The 23,160-nt window shown below is 45.2% G+C and overlaps 1 protein-coding gene across 3 annotated transcripts in view; it reads left to right on the top strand.

Moving 5' to 3' along the window:
- The first annotated feature begins 216 nt into the window (after positions 1–216).
- Positions 217–23,160, top strand: part of SLC4A8 (solute carrier family 4 member 8) — a 79,026-nt gene continuing 56,082 nt past the window's right edge. For 2 of the 3 annotated variants that reach the window (XM_047786656.1, XM_047786658.1), the window contains exons 1-2: positions 217–421; positions 17,365–17,449. In XM_047786656.1, coding sequence (XP_047642612.1) covers positions 377–421; positions 17,365–17,449 — 130 coding nt within the window. In that variant the 5' untranslated portion in view covers positions 217–376. The remainder of the gene's footprint in view (positions 422–17,364; positions 17,450–23,160) is intronic. The other variant, XM_047786657.1, reaches the window with a different exon arrangement.

The raw sequence follows: 23,160 nt of genomic DNA on the forward strand, positions 1-23,160 counted from the left end.
AGATTTTCGATTGGTAGCAAGCAGTTGGAGAGACCTTCAAGCCCAGAGGCCCCTGAAGGGAGGGAGAAGGTTTCCAAGGCAACCAGGCCCCGGAGCTGTGGGCTCCCCAGGCTCCCCCCTCCTCCTGGTAGCCCAGGGTACCGCCGGACAGCGTCCTCCTGTGCTCCGCGCCCTGATTGGCCGCACAGGCCGCGCGCTGATTGGCTGCGGCGAACCCTCGCGGGCCGGTGGCTATGGAGGCGGCGGCGGTTGATGGTTGACCGTTGGCTCCAGGGTAGGGGTCGCCGCTTGGGCGATCCGCTCAAACCAGACCAGAGCGCGTGGGCTGCTAACGCTCGACCTGGAGCCGGCGGGCGAGACCTAGTTGGGCTCCGCCATGCCGGCTGGGAGTAACGAGCCGGACGGCGTCCTCAGCTATCAGGTAGGGCCCCGCCTCCCGCCCCTCCCCGGGGCTCAGCCTCCTCATCCTCTGCCCACCCGCTTTCCTCTGCCCCCGAGCCGGGGCTCCGCAGGCCACTCCCTGAGGGCAAGGGGAGGCCAGCCCGAGACACCAGGGGGCGCTCGGGGCGGTCGGGGATCGGGCCCGGGCTGCGAGAGGGTGACCTTGGGCCAAATCCGGGAGCCGGCGGATCACTGTCGCATCCCTTACGCGGCCGACTGAGTAGCCCTGACGGCCCGCGGCCGGTGACCTCTGTTCCTCGGATCCTCGTTGCTGGGAAAGAGGCCTTGCAGTGTCCTGCTGAAACATGGGAGAGAGGGTAGCCAGGAACCTCGCTGTGGTGGGGCAGGTTCTTCTCTTTGTGTTTTTATTTCTGACGGTTTCTGCTTCCTCACGGGCTCAGAGGAAGAGCTGGAGAAACTGGAGTCTGGGACCAAACCCTGTTTGTGTGGCCAGCTTTGTGACTTCCTTCATCCCATTGCATAGATAGCTGACAAGTTCTAGGTGGGGAAGTAGAAAGGGGCCGGGGGAGGTGCTGAGGAGTCAGGAACAGGTGTTTATTTAGAGGAACAAGGAAACCAGGTTTCAGTAACTGATAACCCAACTGTAGGGGTGGCTCATGTAAGGTAAAACAGTGGACTAGGTGTCAGAGACTGTAGGTTCAAATCCTGCATCTATTTCACACAGGTTTTATGACCTGGAGTAAGTCACTTGCTTCTCTGAACCGCATTTTCCCCATCAAGTAAAATGGGAATGATATTTACGTTGCTTACCTCACAGGGTGGTTTTGAGGTGCTGTTTGTGAAAGGGCTTTGCGAAATGATGATGTTTACTGTGTGGCAACCAGTATGTGAGTGGTAGCTCATTCAATCCTCACTCCCCCTTTCCCGTGCGGATCAGGTGATGATATAGTTACTGCTCTGGAAAGAGGTATCGAAGGGAGGTCAAATCCGAAGTGAAGGGCTGCGAAGCGAATGATGGACCTTCTCAGAAGGATGACAGGTCTTGAAACAAGTACCATGTTGACGTCAGGATGCTTTCTGTAAAGAGGTAGAGAAAACTCTTGAGTTTGTAGCAAAATGGGTATCAGATACTGACTCACTTCTCTAATTTAGGATAATAGTTTGCTACTGGAAGGTCCATCATTCCTTCTTTGCTTGCTCCATCAAAAGAGGAACCATATCTAAGACTTTGGAAAAATCTTTCCCTGTCTAATCTTCCTAAGGTCTACTGAACTCAGTCTATGTTTGTGACACAGTGAGGAGCAAAAATAGGCAACGTTCTTGCCCCGTTGGAGTTTGCTATTTAGTGTGTGTGTGAATAACCATTTTTAATGAAACAATCACACAAATAAATGTATTATTATAAACTGTGATGCATGCCTAGAAAAAAAGATATGCAGAACTGTGTGTTATCGTTCCAGCTTTGGTCTCATATCAGAGAAGATTTTTGCTAAGGGAGGTAATTTGGGCAAAGAGCTCAAGAATAAGTGTCAGCTGAGGGAGGAGGGAGATCAAAAGGCCTTGGAGACAAAGAACAACAGAGGGGGCAGATCTGGTTTGAAGACCTGAACAAAGTCCAGTATGGCTGGAGCTACAGGAAGCAATGAGGGGAATGGTATGAGATGAACTTTGGGATCATAACCTATAGAGAGAGGGCAGGGGGAGAGAAGAAAGCCAGAGAGAGAATGAGAGCCAATGAGATCATGACCAGATTTTCCTCCTGAAAGATCTCTCTGGCTGCAGTGGGGAGAACAGGCTGGAACGAATATGAGGAGACAGTGTCCTTAACATGCAGAATGTGTTCCATTTGTATTGCCAAGATCACAATAACCCCCAGGCTTCTGTTAGTGCTCTGTGAAACTGATAAGTCCTGAGTGCTTCTGGGGTAGGACAGAAAATAATTATCTCTTTACATCTAGTTCATGAAACTTTTGTGGATGGTGGGGTGAGGAGAGAGAAAAGGATAGAGGGTACATTAGGACCTCATAAAGGCTGAGTCAGGTGGTGGTCAAGTGGGTACTTGAGGTATAGTAAGGAAAAGAAGTGAGGGTAGAAGGAGGAAGGGAAGTGGGGCGATGTGGGGGAGACACAGTCAGCCAATTGAAAATTACCAGCTAAGCCTCCTATGTGCCAACTGGGCTGTGTGCAGGGGAGACGGACCTTGCAAAGTGAGCAGATTGTATAACTTGATCTAAACAGAGATTCCAGGCATCGTATCTAAATATCCCATCTAGGCTGTTTCCTCTGGTTTGGACTAACTGTGCTGGCAGTTCCCTCTGCTTGCTTTCCTGCTCTTCTTTCTACAGTCCACTTGCCACACGGCAGCTAGAGTGAGCTTTTAAAAACACAGATCAGATCAGATCATATCCTATCCTATCATTGAAACCCTTCAGTGGCTTCCCAGTACATTTTGGAATGAAATCCAAACTCCTATTCATGACCTACCAAGCTTCAACGTGACCAGGGCCTTGGCTACCCTCGCTGATGACCTCTCTTGGACTCTCTCACCATGTTCCCCTGCACTGATTCTCTTTCTGTTCTTTCAATATGACCAGCTTCTTCATGCTTTGGGAGCTGTGTTCTTGTCGTTCCTATGGACATTCTTCCACTCAGGCCTTCTCGTGACTCAACTCAGATGTCATTGCCTCAGAGCGACTTTCTTTTGCTGTCACTCTCTCTCTTTCATAGATTCTGCTTTATTTTCTTTTTTTGTCTTTTTTTGCTATTTCCTTGGGCTGCTCCCACGGCATATGGAGATTCCCAGGCTAGGGGTCAAATCGGAGCTGTAGCCACTGGCCTACGCCAGAGCCACAGCAACGCGGGATCCGAGCCGCGTCTGCAACCTACACCACAGCTCACGGCAACGCCGGATTGTTAACCCACTGAGCAAGGGCGGGGACCGAACCCGCAACCTCATGGTTCCTAGTCGGATTCGTTAACCACTGTGCCATGACGGGAACTCCCTGCTTTATTTTCTTAATAGTATATATTACTTATCTGAAGTGTTCTTGTTTTGCATTCTTTTTTTAAAATATTATTTTCTGTCATGGTCTGTCCCAGGAGATTTGATATAATTCCCTGTGCTGTACAGTAGGACCTTCTTATCTATCCACTGCAAATGTAATAGTTTGTATCTGTTAACCCCAAACTTCCAGTCCACTGCACTCCCTCCATGCCCCACCCCCCACTTCCTGCAACCACAAGTCTGTTCTCCAGTGTCTGTGAGTTTGTTTTGTCGATAGGTTCATTTATGCCATATTTTAGATTCTACATATAAATGATTTCACGTGGTGTTTGTACTTCTTGTCTTACTTCACTTAGCATGATAATCTCTGTTTGTATCCACTGAAGTATTTTTTTTTGATTTCCTGTTTATCATCTTTTCAAATAGAAGCTTCGTGAGGGCAGAGACTGAGCAGAAAACTTTGTCATCTAGCACAGTGTCTGGTATAAAATAGGTGTGCAATTGCTGAGTTAATGAGTGACTCTCCTGTATCCAAAGCCAGTGTACCTCTCCCCAAGAAGCTCATGGTTGTGTCAGAAGTGGCACCGGCACCTCAGATAGCCACTGCTTTATTACACAAAAGCTCTCCCTTCTGTGCTGCTGTCTCCACTCAGGTGTTCCAGCTGGAAAACTTTCCCCTTCCTCTGTACCTGGAATATTCCATTTTAATCTTTAAGGTCTGGCTCCGTATCACTATCAGAATTTATCACTCAGTCTTTTCTGCTCACATACCCTCCAAGTGCTATTACTTCTTCCACCCCTGACTTGTGGAATCTCCATGTGCATCTCTGCTGCTAACCCGAAAGCTCCCTTTGATGCTGGTTATGTAAATTAACTCGTTTGGAGTGCTCGCCATATGCCAGGTACTGTGCCAGGTGCTTTCCATGCATTAGCGCCTTTACTTCTCTCAGTAGCCCTGAGATTTACATGCGCTTATCCTTATTTTCCAAATGAGGAAACCAAGAAGTAGAGAGGTTAATTAACTTCTACGAAGTGGCAGAGCTGCCCCTCTCCAAAGAATGTGCCCTCCTTCACTGTACAGTACTGTAGCTGGGGTCTTTGACACCTCGACCAGGGTCTGAACACTTATATGTTTGAGAAGATAAGTGTGGCCAGGTGTACAAAGGATGTATTAGAGTGGGAAGAGCTGGAATGAAGGAGGCCAGCTAGGCATCAGCTGGTATAATTTATTTTTTTGTCTTTTTTCTTTTTCTTGTCTTTTTAGGCCGTACCCATGGCATATGGAGGTTCCCAGACTAGGGGTCGAATCAGAGCTATAGCTGCTGGCCTACACCACAGCCACAGCAATGCAGGAACCGAGCCACGTCTGTGACCTACACCATAGCTCACAGTAACGCCAGATCCTTAAGCCACTGAGCAAGGCCAGGGATCAAACCCGCAACCTCATGGTTCCTAGTTGGGCTCATTAACCACTGAGCCAGGACGGGAACTCCCAGCTGGTGTAATTTAGAATGAGTTAATGAAAGCATGCATTACTGAATTCTGTTGAGTTTTCTGGAGGTGGTTATTGCAATTTCGGTGATCTCTTTTTTTTTTTTGGCTTTTTTAGGGCCACACCCATGGCATATGGAAGTTCCTAGGCTAGGGGTTGAATCAGAGCTGCAGCTGGCCTACACCACAGCCACAGCAATGCGGGATCTGAGCCAAGTCTGCAACCTACACCACGGCTCACGGCAACGCTGGACCCTTAACCCACTGAGCGAGGCCGGGGATCAAACCCAAGTCCTCATGGATATTAGTCAGGTTTGTAACTGCTGGGCTACGACAGGAACTCCCTCATGGGCTCTTTTTTTTGTTTGTTTGTTTGTTTTTAATGATTTTTATTTTTTCCATTATAGTTGATTTACAGTGTTCTGTCACTTTCTACATTACTCTTAAAAGGAGCAGTAATAGCAGAAGATCAGAAAACTTGAGGGAGAGCCCCTAGTTGGGACTGGCACCAGGGACATCTTGTAGCTTTAACATTCTCCTACCAGCACTTTCAGAACCGAGCACAAAGAAGCTCTAGAAGAAAAGGCTGATGAGGTTAGAACCATCAGCACTTGAGCCAAGGGGTACCAGGAGCTGCAGGGAGGTTCAGAGAGGGTACAAGTGGCAGAGGGGGAGCAAGTGAATCGGGCAATTACCAAGACTTTTATGTGAACCAGGCCTGCTCACAATAGGAACTTTTGCAGAAATCTTCAGAATAACAAACGCTGGCGAATGGGTGATAATTGGGAAGCTTGGCAAATGGGAGGAGAGTCACACTTCATGTCTTAAAGTGGATCTGAAAAAGAGTTCCTGAAGGAGAACTGAATGCTAGTGCCCAGGGGCCATGGGATGTGTTGGCGCTTGGTAAATAATTTGCTGAGCAAATGGATGAATGGCTCTGTAGAGAGTGGCTAACTTTTCTGAGGGTCATGGTCAGTTCATGGGAAGCAGTCTGTATATATTTGCTGAATGTCATTGAACAAAGTATCAACCACAGCAGCTTCTCCTGTCTCTGCATTGCAATGTCCAATCCATCCTCCTCAGCCTCTCCCAGTGCAAACTAGGGGTTCCCCTCCTGGGTGGGAATTGGGGAACATGTGAGCATCCCCTTTACCTGGGGAGCTTCTACAGGAGAGGTGTGGGCATTCCTGCCAAGTGGAGAATTGAGGCAGGCTGGGGGACAATTAAGCCTACAAGTTTACTTCCTTCCGAACTTGGAGATAATTGTCTTAGCTCATGGTTTGCCTTGTCAGGGTAGGCAGGGCAAGCCAGCCACAGTGGTGATTAGGGCACAGAAAAGCAATGAGTCCATTCTAAACCTGCTGCTAGGTAACAGCAACAAACCTTAGATAATGGAGTGGTTGATTGTTTCCTGTAGGGTAGTAACAAGTTTGCTCTGGTCTTGGTAGTTAGGAAGCCATAATGTATTAGTGTCTATCGCTGCCCTAACAAATGACCACAAATTTAGTGGCTCAAAGCAATATGGGGAGTTCCCATTGTGGCTCAGCAGGTTAAGAACCCGACATGGTGTTGGTGTGGATGCGGGTTTGATCCCTAGCCTTGCTGCATGGATTACAGCTCCAGCATTGCTGCAAGCTATGGTGTAGGTCACTGATGTGACTTGGATCCAGCATTGCTGTGGCTGTGGCGTAGGCCAGCAGCTACAGCTCTGATTTGATCTCTAGTCCAGCAGGAACTTCCATATGCCGCAGGTGCAGGCCTAAAATAGAAAAAGAAGAACAGGAGTTCTCATTGTGGTGCAGTGGTTAACGAATACAACTAGGAACCATGAGGTTGCGGGTTCAATCCCCGGCCTTGCTCAGTGGGTTAAGGATCTGGTGTTGCCGTGAGCTGTGGTGTAGGTCGCAGACGAGGCTCGGATCCTGCGTGGCTGTGGCTGTGGTGTAGGCTGGCAGCTACAGCTCCGATTCGACCCCTAGCCTGGGAACCTCTGTATGTCGCAGGAGCGGCCTTAGCAAAGGCAAAAAGACAAAAAAAAAAAAAAAGAAAAACAAACACAAACTGATGATCTCAGAGTTCTGTAGTTCAGAGGTCCAGCACAAGAGTCAGAGGGCAAAAATGAAAGTGTTGACAGGGCTCTGCTTCTTTCTGGAGGCTCGAGGGGAGAATCTGTTTCTTTAACTTCTTCAGGTTTGCGAGACTGCCTGCTCTCCTTGGCTCATGGTTCCCTTCCTCCTTAGTCAAAACAGCAACCAACATAGCCTCTCTCAGACCTTGCTTTTGTCATCAACCTCATTCTCCCTTGCCACTCTTCTGCCTCCCTCTTCTATCCTTGAGAGTCCACTGAGGCCACTGGATAATCCAGATCATCTCCTGATTTGAAGGTCCATTGATGAGCAATCCTGTTTCCATCTACAACTTTAATTCCCCACTGCCATGTAAGGTAACACATTCACAAGTTCCAGGGATTAAGATGTGCAAATCCCATGGGGGCCATTATTTTCTGCCAACCGCAGTGTGCTGACTAGTAAGCTGTGCTGAACAGGAGTGACTCAAAGCGGGGCTCAAGAAAAAAAAAATTTCTGAGAAACCAGGGTCACTTCGGAATCTTAGGTTCCTAGCAGGCTCCTGAAGAGTCAGAAAAGGAAGCTCATGGGTGTTCAGGAGCTCATGACCCCTGAGAGGAGGTCTAGAACCGCTGCACTGTCCTCCTGGAACCCCCCCCCTTTCTTGATATGGGATGTCCATATTCAATGGAAAGCAAATCAAGGGCATTAGAGAGTTGGGGACCAGTGGGTCAGAATGAGTGATGAGGTCTGCGTGGGGTCAGAATTCATGGGCTTTTTGGAGGAAGAGAAAGTTGGAAGTGAGTAAGGGAATGAAGAACTATTAGAATTCTGATCAGTGAAGGTAGGATGAGGTACAAGGGTTTAAGAAGGTAACAATGGGGAGTTCCCGTCGTGGCGCAGTGGTTAACGAATCCGACTAGGAACCATGAGGTTGCGGGTTCGGTCCCTGCCCTTGCTCAGTGGGTTAACGATCCGGCGTTGCCGTGAGCTGTGGTGTAGGTTGCAGACGTGGCTCAGATCCTGCGTTGCTGTGGCTCTGGCGTAGGCTGATGGCTACAGCTCCGATTTGACCCCTAGCCTGGGAAAACCTCCATATGCCGAGGGAGCGGCCCAAAGAAATAGCAAAAAGACAAAAAAAAAAAAAGAAGGTAACAATGTAGATCTTGACTTGTTTTTGCTGTGGACATGAATCCATGATTAGGTGACCTGAGCTCTCTGAAATGTCCAGGTTTTTTGCTTTTGGCAACATTAGTATATAATGCGTTTGTTTGTTTGTTATTAATTAATTAGTTGTTTATTTGGACATGCTGGTGGCATGCAGAAGTTCCTGGGCCAGGGATGGAGCCCATGTCACAACAGTGACAATGATCCTTCACCACTAGGCCACCAGGGAACTCCAATAGTGTTAATATATTATAGTGTGTAATATTCATACAGAGAGGCTTGAGTTGGAGTTTCTCCCATCTCACTTAGCTCTTGTGGGATCTTACTTAGCCTTGGTGTAGGACTGCTGTGAGGATTAAGCCAGGTAATATATGTAAAAGCACAATTCTAGGTATACTTTATACTTTAAGTGCTCAGTAAATATTGTCCTTAATACTAATTGTAGTGACTCAGTTTGTTCATTAGAAACCCCAGGAGTCACTTTTTTTTTTTTTTTCTAGGGCTGCACCCTTGGCATATGGAAGTTCCCAGGCTGTAGGTCGAATTGGATCTGTAGCTGCCGGCCTGCGCCACACCCGCAGCCACGTGGCATCCGAGATACATCTGTGACCCACACCACAGCTCACGGCAACACTGGATCCTCAACCCACTGAGCGAGGCCAGGAATTGAACCTGTATCCTCATGGATCCTAGTCGGGTTAGTTACCCTGAGCCACAATGAGAACTCCCAAAGTAAAGAGATTTGAAAAATGAATTATCACGTACCCCACGGTCTGGCTTCAACAATGAACATACAACCTGTCTTATTTTGTCTATGGCTCCACCCCTTCTCCAAGTCCCAGACATAATATCATTTCATCAGTAAAAATAAGTGCCTATCACTGGAGATTAGGCCCCTTTTCTTTTTAATGGCCACACCCATGACATAAGGAAGTTTCTGGACCAGGGACTGAACCTGAGCCATAGCTGCAACCTACACCACAGCTATAGCAACTCTGGATCCTTTAACCCACTCTGCAGGACTGGGGATCAAACCCCGACCTCCGCAGTGACCTGAGCTGCTGCAGCCAGATTCTTAACCCACTGTACCACAGTGAGAATTCCTAGTACCCTTTTTAAAAATGACGTAACTACAATGTCTTGGTTATATGGGCCTACCCTGGGGGATATTGTGGGTTCCGTTTCAGATCACCACAGTAAAGTGAAAATCACAGTAAACAAGTCACACAAATTTTTTTGATTTCTCAGTGCTTATAAAAACTGTGTTTACACTAGACTATAATCTATTAAGTAAGCACTATATCTTAAAAATGTACACACCTTAATTAAAAAATGCTTTATTGCTAAAGGATGCTAATCATCATCTGAGCCTTCAGTCAGTCACGATCTCTTTGCTTATGGAGGCTCTTTGCCGTGGTCTTGATGGTTGTTGGTTGATCAGGGTGGTAGTTGCTGAAGGTTAGGGTGGCTGTGGAAATTTCGGGGTTTTTTTTCCCCTTCTTTCTTTTTTGGCCACAGCATGCAGCAGCTTGACGTGGGATCTCAGTACTCAGACCAGAAATTGAACCTGGGCCACAGCAATGAAAGAGCCAGGTTTGCCACATCCAATGACTCTTCCTCCCATGAATGATTTCTCTGTAGCCTGCAAGGCTGTTTCATAGCATTTTACCCACAGTAGAACTTCTTTCAAAATTGCTGCCTTATTAACTAATTTATGTAATACTCTGAATCTTTTGTTGTCATTTCAACAGTCTTCATACCATCTTCTCCAAGAGTAGATTCTATTTCAATAAATCACTTTCTTTGCTCATCCATAGGAAGCAACCCCCATCCATTCAAGTTTCATCATGAGATAGGAGCAGTTCAGTCCCATCTTCAGACTCCACTTCTAATTCTAGTTCTCTCGTTATTTCTACTGCATCTGCAGTTACTTCTGCCTCTGAAGTCTTAAACTGCTCAAAGTCACCCATGAAGTTTGGAATCACTTTTTTCTAAACTGAATCGAGAATGTTCTTAGTGGCATCTGAAAAGGTGAATCCTTCCCCGAGGGTTTTCAATTTACTTTGCCCAGATCCATCAGCTACTAAATCTATTTGTACATTTACAAAATGTATTTCTTAAATAATAAGATTTGCAAATCATAATGACTCCTTGATCCATGAGCTGCAGAGTGGATGTTGTGTTAGCAAGCATGAAAACAAGGTGAATCTCATTGTACATACTCCATCCCAGCTCTTGGGTGGCATTGTCAATGAGCAATATTATTTTGAAAGAAATATTTTTTTCTGAGAAGTAGGTCTCAACAGTGGGCTTAAAATATTCAGTAAACCATGCTGTTGTTATTCCGTCGATAGAACACAGAGTAGGTATAGTATAATTCTGAAGGGCCTCAGGATATTGGGGGATGGTAAATGAGCATTGGCTTCAACTTAAAAGTCACCAGCTGCATTAGCCCATTGCAAGAGAGTCAGCCAGTCCTTTGAAGCTTTGAAGACAGGCATTGACTTCTCTCTAGCCATGAAAGTCCTAGGTGGCATCTTCTTCCAATAAAATTCATCTACACTGAAAATCTGTCGTTTCATTTAGCCACCTGTATTAATTATCTGAGCTAGACCTCCTAGACCACTTGCTGCAGCTTCTACATCAGCACGTGCTGCTTCACCTTGCACTCATGTTGTTATAGAGATGGCTTCTTGCCTTAAACTTCATGAATCAAGCTTTGCTAGCTTCAGACTTTTCTTCCGCAGCTTTCTTACCGCTCTCAGCTCTCACAGAGTTGAAGAGAGTGAGGGCCCTACTCTGGATTAGCCTTTGGCTTAAGGGAATGTTGTGGCTGGTTTGAACTTCTATCCAGAACACTAAACTTTTTCCACATCAGCAATGAGGCTGTTGTGCTTTCTTATCACTCGTGTGTTCACTGGAGTAGCACTTTTAATTTCCTTCAAGAACTTTTCCTTTGCATTCACAACTCAGCTGACTTAGATTGGTGCGACAAACTCAGCTTTTGGTCTGTCTCAGCTTTCAACATGTCTTCCTCACTAAGCTTAATCATTTCTGGCTTTTGATTTAAAATGAGAGACATGCAACTCTTCCTTTCACTTGAACACTTGGAAACCATTATAGGGTTCTTAAATGGCCTCGTTTCGATATTGTTGTGTCTCAGAGAATAGAGAGGCCTGAAGAGAGGGAGAGATGGGGGAACTGCTAGTCAGTGGAGCGGTCAGAACACAGACTACAATGATTAAGTTCCCTGTCTTCCATGCGCATAGTTCTTAGATCCCCCGATCTATTACAGTAACATCAAAGATCACAGATCACCATAACAGATATAATAATAATAAAAAAGTCTGAAATATTTCGAATTACCAAAATGTGACACTGAAACACGAAGTGAGCGAATAATTCTGGAAAAACGGGGCCAATAGTCTTGCTTGACAATTGCCTATTAGACCTTCAATTTGTAAAAATTTATAATATGTGAAGTGCAGTAAAATGAGGCGTGCCTGTATTATTACTATACCTTAAAATTAACAATAATTCTCTAATAAATCAAATATCCATTCAGCTGATTAGATTTCTGTGAGCCCCTTATAATTTTTTTTTAAAAGTGTTGGCTTATTTGAACCAGAATCCAATTGAGGGCCACGCATTCAGAGTCAATTCTGACCTTTCAAATGCTCTGGCTGATGGTGTTTGACAGGGGCTCTGTTTTCTTTGGCAAGACAAAGAAAGCAGGGAAACATTTATTCAGTGACTTCAGACTGTGATTAACCATTCTGAATTAAGGAAACAAACAACAAGTCAATTTTCAACCTGAATTTTTCAGATGGTTGACCTTGCTCTTTGCATTGTGCTTTTATAGTCTTAGAGTCAAGACATCAATCATCCCTCCCTCTCCCACTTCCTCCAGTTTGTTTGAATCAGAATTCAAATTAAGTCCACACATTGGGATTGGTGTGTTTTTTTTTTAACCTAAAGGTTTTGCCTTCCTCTCTTTCTGTTTCTCTTTCTCTTCTTGTAATTATTTATTTGAAAAAAGAGAATAGGGAGAAGATTTGTTCTACAGCTTTAGAGTTTCCCACAGTCTGGATTCTATTGACTATACTCCTGTGGTGTTGTTTTTCCATGGGACTCTATGTCGCTGTATTTTCGGTAAATTGGTATTTGGGCCTTGATGGGATTCAGGGACAATTTATTTGGTAAGATTACCTCATGGGTGGTGATAAGGTCTCCATTAGGAGGCATATAACGTTTGGTTGTCTCTCCTTTTGTGATGTTAGTGGCCTTGAAAATCAATGCAGTCCATTAGTGATTGCAAAATAGTGGTGTTCTAACATTCCTTTGTCATTTATTCTTTTCTACAATAAGAAACTCCTCTCATCTACTCTATGATACCACTCTATGGTACATTTATAGGAAAGCCAGGATAAAGTTTAACCAGTTTGCAAAATAGTAAGTTGGTTTACTAGTATTATCCTCCAATGTTGACCTGTTAATTACTTTTTAAAGTGATATTGTGAACGGATGGATTTTTAACGTATTTGATATATTCAGTCTGTTGCAGTTACTGATTGATGCTCAGAGTATCCTATTTTTTAGCAAGGGATCTCTCTAGGTGTTTATTATTATTATTATTATTTGCTGATGCCACAACGTGCGGAAGTTCCTGGGCTGGGGATTGAACTTGTGCCATAGCAGTGACAATGCTGGATCCTTAACCTGTGAGGCCACCAGGGAACTCCCAGTAAGGGACCTCTCTAAGTGGTAGCTTGAGTCCTTTTGGCACAACCCTAGGTCTTTGAGTACCTTTTAGTAGAAAATGATATTTTAAGAGACCACAGTCTAGGTGTTGATACTTATTGCTACAGGCTGATCAGGCCTTTTGTCTGGACAGAGATGGGAATATAAACTTATTAAATTTAAAAACATTTAAAGGTAAAAATATATGTTCTTCCTGATACTTCCAATTCAAATTCAAGACTCTGTAGTTTTTTACTTAACTTCTTACAACTGTATCTCCTCTCACCCCTGCAAGCCCCAGTTCTCAGTCACACTGAGAGTGCTGGAGTAGGTTCACATTATTGTTCATTAATTTTATGTCTCAGTACACAACAGTCTCAGGATAATAACACCATCAGAACAATCAGCAATATAACTAGGAGTTCCCGTCGTGGCTCAGCGGTAATGAACCGGACTAGTATCTATGAGGACATGGGTTCGATCCCTGGCCTCGCTCAGTGGGTTATAAGGATCCAGTGTTGCCGTGAACTGTGGTGTAGGTTTGCAGACATGGCTTGGATCTGGTGTTGCTGGGGCTGTGGTGTAGGCAGCCTCTGATTCAGTGCCTAGCCTGGGAACTTCCATATGCCACAGGTACGGCCCTAAAAAGAAAAAAATAGAAGAACCCCCCCCCCCCCACAAACCCAATATAATTAAAAAGCTGCTTAGAATGTTTTCAAATTCTTTTTGCCCTTAGGGTATATATCAGTAAGGGTGTTTAGGCAGTTTATTATTATGTTTTAAAGTTATAGGCTTGGTATATGCACACTAAGGTATGTGGAATGATTGGCCAATGGGGACCTGCTGTATAGCACAGAGAACTCTACCCAATATTCTGTGATTACCTATGTGGGAAAAGAATCTGAAAAATGGGGAGTTCCCTTCCTGGCTGAGTGGTAATGAACCTGACTAGGATGCAGGACGCAGGTTCGATCCCTGGCGTCACTCAGTGGGTTAAGGATCTGGTATTGCTATGGCTGTGGTGTAGACCAGCAGCTACAGTTCTGATTAGACCCCTACCCTGGAAACTTCCACATGCCACCGATGCTGCCCTAAAAAACAAAACAAAACAGAACAAAGCAAAAAGAATCTGGAAAATGATTTAGGTGTGTATATGTATAACTACATCACCTTGTTGTACAGCAGAAATGATCACATAATCGTAAATAAACAATATTTCAATAAAACTTTGAAAAAACTTAAAGGTACTTAGATAATTTCTCTTAGAAGGGTTATGTCATCAATTTGGCATTTATTTTCATTTTGTTTCTTATTTCTGAGAATTGCTTTTTAAATTTTAACTTAAAAAATTATGTAAAGTATTTGCAAGTAAGTTATCTTCAAAGAAGTTTAGTTTCTATCCTTGTCTTTACCTCCCTCCCTCCCTCTGTAGGTAACTATTTAAAAACATCTTTTATGGCTTATTCTTCCTTTATATGTTTTGAAGTATAAGCAGATGCTTTTGTTCCAACACCCTTTCTTAGATACAAGTTAGCAAATTAAACAGTTTTCTCCACCTTGCTTTTTCTTTTTCTTTTTTTTTTTTTTTTGTCTTTTTGCTATTTCTTTGGGCCGCTCCTGTGGCATATGGAGGTTCCCAGGCTAGGGGTTGAATCGGAGCTGTAGCCACCGACCTACGCCAGAGCCACAGCAACGCGGGATCCGAGCCGCGTCTGCAACCTACACCACAGGTCACGGCAATGCCGGCAATGCTGGATCGTTAACCCACTGAGCAAGGGCAGGGACCGAACCCGCAACCTCATGGTTCCTAGTCGGGTTCGTTAACCACTGCGCCATGATGGGAACTCCATTTTTTTCTTTTCTTTTTATTTTTTTTTCACCTTGCTTTTTCAATTTAATATTGTATCTTAGAGACTATACCATGGTAGTAATAATATATAACTTTAAATATGCCTACAAAACTAAATTCATAAATAAAATATTATAAATAGACATTTGGCGATTTCATCTATTTCCCTGCAAGTTTGTTTGGCCTTAAAAAACTTTTTTTGAATCTTTTCATTGAGAAAGAGTATGGGGTTGTCTTATTTGGAAACATAGATGGTAACTACGAAATAGTAAAATTAGCTGGACATTTGAGCAGGATCCGGAAGGATGGTGAGGGTTTGGAATTGGGGAAGGGCCTGTTAGATGACCAGACAGTGTGGGCATAGGTGTGAAGTGGGAATATGCATGGTGCTCGTGGGATTAGAGAGCCTGGCTGGACTGCAGGTTGGTAAAGGAAACTGATTGGCAAGGAAATTAGCTAAGATCTTTTCATAGGGCCCTACCCGAGGCATATGGAAGTTCCCAGGCTAGGGGTCTAATTGGAGCTACAGCTGCTGGCCTATGCCACAGCTCACAGCAACTTGGAATCCTTAACCCACTGAGCAAGGCCAGGGATCGAACCCGCATCCTCACGGATACTAGTTGGGTTCATTACTGCTGAGCTGCAGAATTAGCTAAGATCTTTTTTGAAATAATTCAAGATTTGGTGAGGGCCTTGATAAGGTAGGTGCCATTATATTCATTCTTTTTTCCTCCTAAGGTTTTATTTTTTATTTATTTTTTCCTTTTTTGGGACACACCTATGGCATATGGAAGTTCCCAGGTGAGGGGTCGAATGGAAGCTGCAGCTGAGGCCTACACCACAGCCACGACAATGCCAGATCTGAGTCACATACGTGACCTATGCCACAGCTTGTGGCAATGCCAGATCTTTAACCCACTGAGCAAGGCTTGTAGAACCCTATTGGTTACTAGTCAGGTTCTTTTTTTTTTTTTTTTTTCCTGTTTTAGGGCCATACCTGCGGCATATGGAAATTCCCAGGCTAGGGGTCGAATCCAAGCTGCAGCCATCGGCCTACACCACAGCCAGCCACAGCCACACTGCATCCAAGCCGCATATGCGACCTACACCATAGCTCACAGCAACACCAGATCCTTAACCTGCTGAGTGAGGCCAGGGATCGAACCCTCATCCTCGTGGATCCTAGTTGGGTTTATCAACCGCTGAGCCACGATGGGAACTCCCATTAGTCGGGTTCTTAACCGGCTGAGCCACTATGGAAACTCTGTCATTCTTTCAACAAAGATTTATTGAGCATCTACTCTGAAAAGTCTGCAGGGTTCTGTGGAAACAGTGATGAGGAAGGCAGATATAGTCCCTTCCCTAAGGAGCAGAGACATTCCATTATGAAGGAGAAATACAGTGTGCTGTGGGGGTGTAGAAAAGTGGGGGGGTAGTCAGGGCAGGCTTTGAGGAAGTGCATTTAGATTCAGATCTATAGGATGAAGAATAAATGTTAGCTGCTGGTGATGGAGGTGGGAGTAGCAGGGAAGAGATAGTTCTAGGCAGACAGAGCAGTACTCAGGGAAGAAAATGATGTGGTTCTAGAACTGAAAAAAAGGTCCATTGTGACTGAAAGAGCTGGAGCGTAGGGGATAGAGTGGATGAGAGATGAGAGTGAATCAGAGGGAAACTGCATAGGAGGACTTGATAGGAAAAGGGAGAGTTCCTGCTGTGGTACAATGGGCTTGGCAGCGTCTTGGGAGCTCTGGGACGCAGGTTTGATTCCAGGCCCAGCACCGTGGATTAAGGATCTGGCGTTGCCGCAACTATGGCCCTGATCTGATCCCTGGCCAAGGAACTCCATAAGCTGTGGAAAAAGAAAAAGAAAAAAAAGAAAAGGGAACTATTCCTGGAAGGCACATAATGGGCACTCAGTACACCTGGAGTGGGTGAATAAATAAGTTTGAAATTTCAAATATGGACTAAGAACTGATGGAGCCATGGGTGGGAGTAAGTGAATGAGCACAGGGGTGCCAGCTTAGAGGGAAGATGAGTTGGGTTTTAGACACGTGGGTTTTGAGGCTCGGCATCCCAGTGGTTTGTCAATACTGGACCTCACAGTGCCAGGCTGCTATTGAAATTATAAGACTCAAGTGTGGAAAACAGAACACTCTTCCTTAGAATCATGGTTCGAGGAAGAGGAGCCTTGGATGGGACAGAGGAGCAGGATGGAGAATTTCAAGGACAGAGTGATAACAGGCTCAAAGCTGCAGAGAAGTCAAGGAGACCAGTTTATACCAAATGCCAACACTTGCAAAATGCCAACTCGTTATACAGATAGATGGGTTGAGTGGGGAGATGGCAAAGGCATGGGATCTCTAGGCACAAGACTTGGACTCCGTTCCAGCCCTGCCATTTACCATATTTCTGACCTTGGGCAATAATTAAATTTCTCTGAGTCTCAGGCTTCTTATTTTTGAAAGGAGGAAGAATGGCTGCCATGTTTGTGTCCCCAAGTTATTGTGAGGTTCAATTTAAGAGAATCTGTAAACCATTGTGTTTCCCCCCATGCTGCTGTGTAAAGCTGTGGCACACACACGGTGCTTGCATGGGTGTTTGAATGGATGTGTGGATATTACTGTGGCTACTTATTTATGTTTCAGCAGAGACCAGATGAAGAAGCTGTGGTGGATCAGGGTGGGACCAGCACAATTCTCAACATTCACTATGAGAAAGAAGAGTTGGAAGGTAAGCACTGCTCTTCTATGTCCTGGGGGAAATTAGCGCAAGGCAGCCTGGTGTGGGAGGAGCAGCTTTGCCATCAGGAGACCTGAGTTGAAGTCCTAACTCTTTCTCATTCATGGTAAGACCTTGGAGAAAAATCAGTTAATTTCCCTTAGTCTCAGTTCCTCATCTGTTAAATAAAAGTGGGAATAATAATACCTGTCTTAGTGTTAGCTTATGCAACAGTGCTTTGAGCACAGTAAAGTCCAATATAAATCTTAATAAATGACCAGTTCCTTGAGAATATGAAGTACTCAGATCAGTTTATTGATTCTTAATGTCTACTTAGAAATGTAAATACAAATATACACAACATTTAAAAAGAAAATAAAGTACAAATGGTTTAAAAAACCCAGTTTGGCCATTACCCTGTTTCTACTCCATTTCCAATGTTTGCCCTGCCCATTCTGACTGTACCCATTTCTACCTGGTGTTTTCATCGGAACGTGCATCTCTAACATATTCGCTCTGAGTCCACAGCGCAGAGTTGTATAAAAACCCCACAGAAGTGGAAGGGAAGAGGCCTTTTAATTGACCTGCTCTGTCTAGTCTTGCTTATCAAGGCCCATCTTCCCCTCTCTCCTTCCCACCCCCAGCTCCCCTCAGGATGCTTGTGTGCTGTCCTTCTGCTCTCCTGTTTCCCATGGGGCCTAGTTTCCTATAAGAGGGATGCTCCTTTTTATGAAAGAAAGGCTTGTGTCCACTAGAGCTTTAATGAGAACCTACATTTGGCTCAAAAGCCTTGGTAAAATCTCACCAGCATCTCCTGCAACATTGAAGACTATGATACAGCAACTTTCTTTCTTTTTTTTTTGTCTTTTTGTCTTTTTTGTTGTTGTTGTGGCTATTTCTTGGGCCGCTCCCTCGGAATATGGAGGTTCCCAGGCTAGGGGTTGAATCAGAGCTGTAGCCACCGGCCTACTCCAGAGCCACAGCAACGCGGGATCCGAGCCTCATCTGCAACCTACACCACAGGTCACGGCAACGCCGGCAATGCTGGATCGTTAACCCACTGAGCAAGGGCAGGGACCGAACCCGAAACCTCATGGTTCCTAGTCAGATTCGTTAACCTCTACGCCATGACGGGAACTCCCTGATACAGCAACTTTCTAATGACTGAGACAGCATGTGAAATGTTCTCCCTGTACTGCTTGCTCCCAGGCTGTTTTTTTTTTTTTTCATCAAAGTTGTACAATCCCCAGAGAAAACTTGTCCTTTGGATGGGAGAGCGAAGGCTGTAAAGGCTGACTCAGCCTCTGGGTCTGTTACCATGAGAACTTATGTGGGTGGCTCTGTGGAGGTCAGTGGAGTTCAGATACAGCAAGGTCAAGCTTGCCAAGTTATTTGACCAGATGGAAGAGGAGCCAGTGTGGGTTTCAGCAGTTGGGAGAAAGTGGATGAGGGAAGGGTGTGGAGGTAGGTGACTAACGTGCTGAATGCCGCTTATGTGATTGACATTTCATTAGGCACTTGGTACAAGGTGTACTTTTTATCTTCACAGCCACCCAGGCAGGTAGGTCACATCCTATTTTATATGGTGAGGAGACGGCTCAGGGTCATCTATGGAAGTCTGCTCTTTCTTTCTTTTCTTTTCTTTTTTTCTTTTTTTTTTTTTTTTTTTTGCTTTTTAGGGCCGCATGCATGGCACATGGAAGTTCCCAGGCTAGGGGTCCAATCGGTTGCCAGCCTACACCACAGTCACAGCAACATCAGATCCAAGCCAATTCTTCAACCTACACTGCAGCTAACAGCAACGCCGGATCCTTAACCCACTGAGCAAGGCCAGGGATCGAACCAGAAACCTCATGGGTCCTAGTAGGATTCATTTCCACCATACCACGATGGGAACTCCTGGATGTCTGCTCTTTGCATTCTACCACACTGCTTGCAAGGGAGGACGGTACCCAGTGTTAAGCACCCACCTCCAACATCATGCTCCATTGAATGAACATTTTTATGCATTGCCACACCCCTTTCTGCTCCAATAATCCTGTTGCCTCTCTACCCTCTCGTTGCACCGTGGCAGTTACGCTCAGTTTAGTTGTTTGGGCCCACTAGACCTTTGCCCTCAGCTAGGAGGTAACCATTTCTGAGAGCTCTTGTTTAACAGAATAATAAGCCTGAATCCTGGGGACTGGGTTCCACCACAGAGGTCAGCTGAGTCCCTGGAAGGAGGAGCATCTTCTCAAAATGACATTATCTATTCCTCATGCGTTCTGCGTTTTGCTGTGAAAGAAGGCCATCTGGATGATGGCATTACCAGGGGATAGTGTGTGGGGAAATGGTCCTTTAGGAAAATGGGAATCTTATGTTAGCACTTAAAAAAAAAGCACTGCAGGAGTTCCTGTGGCACAGCGGAAATGAATCTGACTAGTAACCGTAAGGTTGCGGGTTCGATCCCTGGCCTCGCTCAGTGGGTTAAGGATCTGGCATTGCTGTGAGCTGTGGTGTGGATTGCAGACATGGCTTGGATCCCCACTTGCTGTGGCTATGGTTTAGGCTGGCAGCTGTAGCTCCGATTAGACCCCTAGCCTGGGAACCTCCATATGCCAAGGATGCGGCCCTAAAAAAAGAAAACAAACAAGCAAACAAAAGCACTGCAGGCAAATGAAGGAAAAATGGTGCCCACTGCTTAGGCCTGATGTGGTTCTGAGTAGCTCTGGTGAGGAGAGGAAGTTGGGATCTGCTGTTGGATGGGCCATGCTGTGGGTTCCACCTTGACTCTCTCCAAGGGCAGCCCTGGGCTCAGTGAGGCTGCATGCAGGGAGGTGTTGTCTCCAGAAGGTGTGGAATAGAATGAGTCCCACTCTGAGGGAACACAAGTAAATTGTGTTCTAATTCACCGTGTATGCCAGGATAGGAGGTTCTGCAGCTAGTGGTAAACCTCTGGGTCTTTCCTCCTCTTTGTTCTCTATCCCCTACATCATGTGACACAAAACATTGCCTCATCCATTTTCAGAAGTCTTGCTGAGATGTAGCCTCTGGATCATTGTTAGAGACTTTTGTAAATGTGAGTCTTTTTGCCTGAGTTAACTCCCATCAGCAGGAGAAGGTGCGTTAAAACATGACATTGCTTTTTTTTTTTTTTTTAAATATATGAGAAGGTGGAGTTCCCATCGTGGCTCAGTGGTTAATGAACCCAACTAATTTCCATGAGGATGCAGGTTCGATCCCTGGCCTTGTTTAGTAGGTTAAGGATCTGACGTTGCTGTGAGCTGTGGTGTAGTTGAAGATGCGGCTTGGATCCTGGGTGGCTGTGACTGTGGTTTAGGCCAGCAGCTACAGCTCTGATTTGACGCCTTGCCTGGGAACCTCCATATGCTGTGGGTGTGGCCCTAAAAAGACAAAAAACAAAACAAAACAACAACAACAACAAAATATATATAGGTATATATAGAGAGAGAACAGTCAAAAGCAGATATTAGGGAGTTCCTGTCGTGGCCCAGTGGAAACGAATCTGTGAGCTTGCGGATTTGATTCCTGGCCTCGCTCAGTGGGTTAAGGGTCCAGCGTTGCTGTAAGCTGTGGTGTAGATCACAGACATGGCTCAGATCTGGTGTTGCTGTGGCTGTGGTGTAGGCTGGCAGCTATAGCTCCAATTAGACCCCTAGCCTGTGAACTTCCACATGCCGTGGGTGTGGCCCTAAAAAAACCAAAAAGACAAAAAAAAGAAAGAAATCCGAAGGAAGATCTATGTCCTTCCCTCACAGCCAAAGCACATACAAGGAAAGGATCAAAGAAAAAAAAAAAGAAAAAAGAAATCAAGAAAAAAAGAGAGAGAGAAAAAAAAGCAGGTATTAGGACAGATTTCAAAAGAGAAACTCACAAAGAGCAATAGTCCATGATTATACCAGTGAGCCTGTCCAGTCCTGGGAAAACACAGAGCTTTAGAGGAATGGCTTTTTCCATTTATTCTGGCAGATCATTATTCCTGATCAACTACTAGACTTACAAATCCTAGCTAAGTTTAGTGCCTTCTAGTGAGTTTTTAACAGAGGTAAGAGCCATTTGGTCTTAGTTATAAGTTGACAAAAAAAAAAAAAAAAAGGGGCTTGCATGTACTCCACGTGTTAGACTCCCCCGGCTATCAATGACTTTAAGTCAACCTGAAACCCAGGGGATGGGATACCTGTCAGTGTGTGATAATGAGTTCTGTGCACATGCTCCATTGACAGGATGCACAGAATGCACCCTGCCTTGGAAAGCCCCGTCTCCATCTGCAGAGTGGGCTGAACCTGTGATTTCTGTCCTGCTCTGCAAGAATTGGTCCCAGGCCACTGACTGCCGTCTTTATGTGTGTACATACTTATTTAAAAAATTAACTCTAAAATCTTCTGATAAATTTTACTAAATGAATACTTGTGTTTGCACATAGTCCCCAGGGGGTAGTTTTAACAATAACTGGAAAAAAGACTGGAGAATTAGATGGGAAGAAGGCGGAGTTTGGGTGAGTAGGTAGGAGCATGCAGGGGGACGAGGACTGTGTGGGTAGGAGAGAAGTCAAAAGGCCAGCAAAGTGAACACAGTACTGCCAGCATCCCGTCAGATGGACTGGATTCTGTTGGTGCCGAATTTGTTTCCTAGTGTCTGTTTGTCATCTTTTCTGACTTCACTGAAAATATCGAATCCTAGCTTCAGAGTCTCCAGCCTATAAACTGATATCTAGTTTTCTTTTTTCTTTTTTAAAATTTTATGGCCACATCTGTGGCATGTGGAAGTTCCCGGGTCAGGGACTGAGTCTGAGCCACAGATGCAACCTACGATGCAGGCGTGGCAACGCCAGATCCTTTAACCCATGTGCCTGGGCAGGGGATTGAACCTGTGCCTCCATAGCAACCTGAGTCACTGCAGTTGGATTCTTTTTTTTTTTTTTTGTCTTTTGTCTTTTGTTGTTGTTGTTGTTGTTGCTATTTCTTGGGCCGCTCCTGTGGCATATGGAGGTTCCCAGGCTAGGGGTTGAATCGGAGCTGTAGCCACCGGCCTACGCCAGAGCCACAGCAACGCGGGATCCGAGCCGCGTCTGCAACCTACACCACAGCTCACGGCAACGCCGGATCCTTAACCCACTGAGCAAGGGCAGGGACCGAACCCGCAACCTCATGGTTCCTAGTCGGATTCGTTAACCACTGCGCCACGACGGGAACTCCGGCAGTTGGATTCTTAACCCACTGCACCACAGTGGGAACTCCCTGATGCCTAGTTTTCTGATAGCCACTTGGTCATTCTTAGCTCTGACCCCTGCTGGGGCTTGTTTTTGTTTTTGCCTGTCTCTCCGGTGTTTTCAAAAGGCAGGTGCTGTGGTTGGCTAATGTTTGTGGGAGCTGATTGAACCCAAAAATCTCTTCCTTCTCCAAGATTTAAACTTTACCTTACTTCCTACGGGGCCATCAAAGGTATCTGAAGGATGTTGTCCCCATTATGCCTCAGATCTGCCTAATGGGAATTTAGATATCAAGCAAAACCATACATTATTCATTCAACAAACACGTACTGAACCCCTTCTATAGTCCCTTTTTGCAACAGGAAGATAGTGAGAACCACTGGACCATCACGTCTTCTCTGAAGAATAATGTAGCCTGAACCTTTCCTACTTTTGAATGTTAGAATTTGGACAAGAACTGAAAAGTCATTTGGCCCAACCTCCTTGTTTGTTTTTTGAAAAAGCCCTTGTTCCC

This window comes from Phacochoerus africanus, chromosome 7 (genome assembly GCF_016906955.1).
Source record: "Phacochoerus africanus isolate WHEZ1 chromosome 7, ROS_Pafr_v1, whole genome shotgun sequence".
Taxonomy (NCBI): Eukaryota; Metazoa; Chordata; class Mammalia; order Artiodactyla; family Suidae; genus Phacochoerus; species Phacochoerus africanus.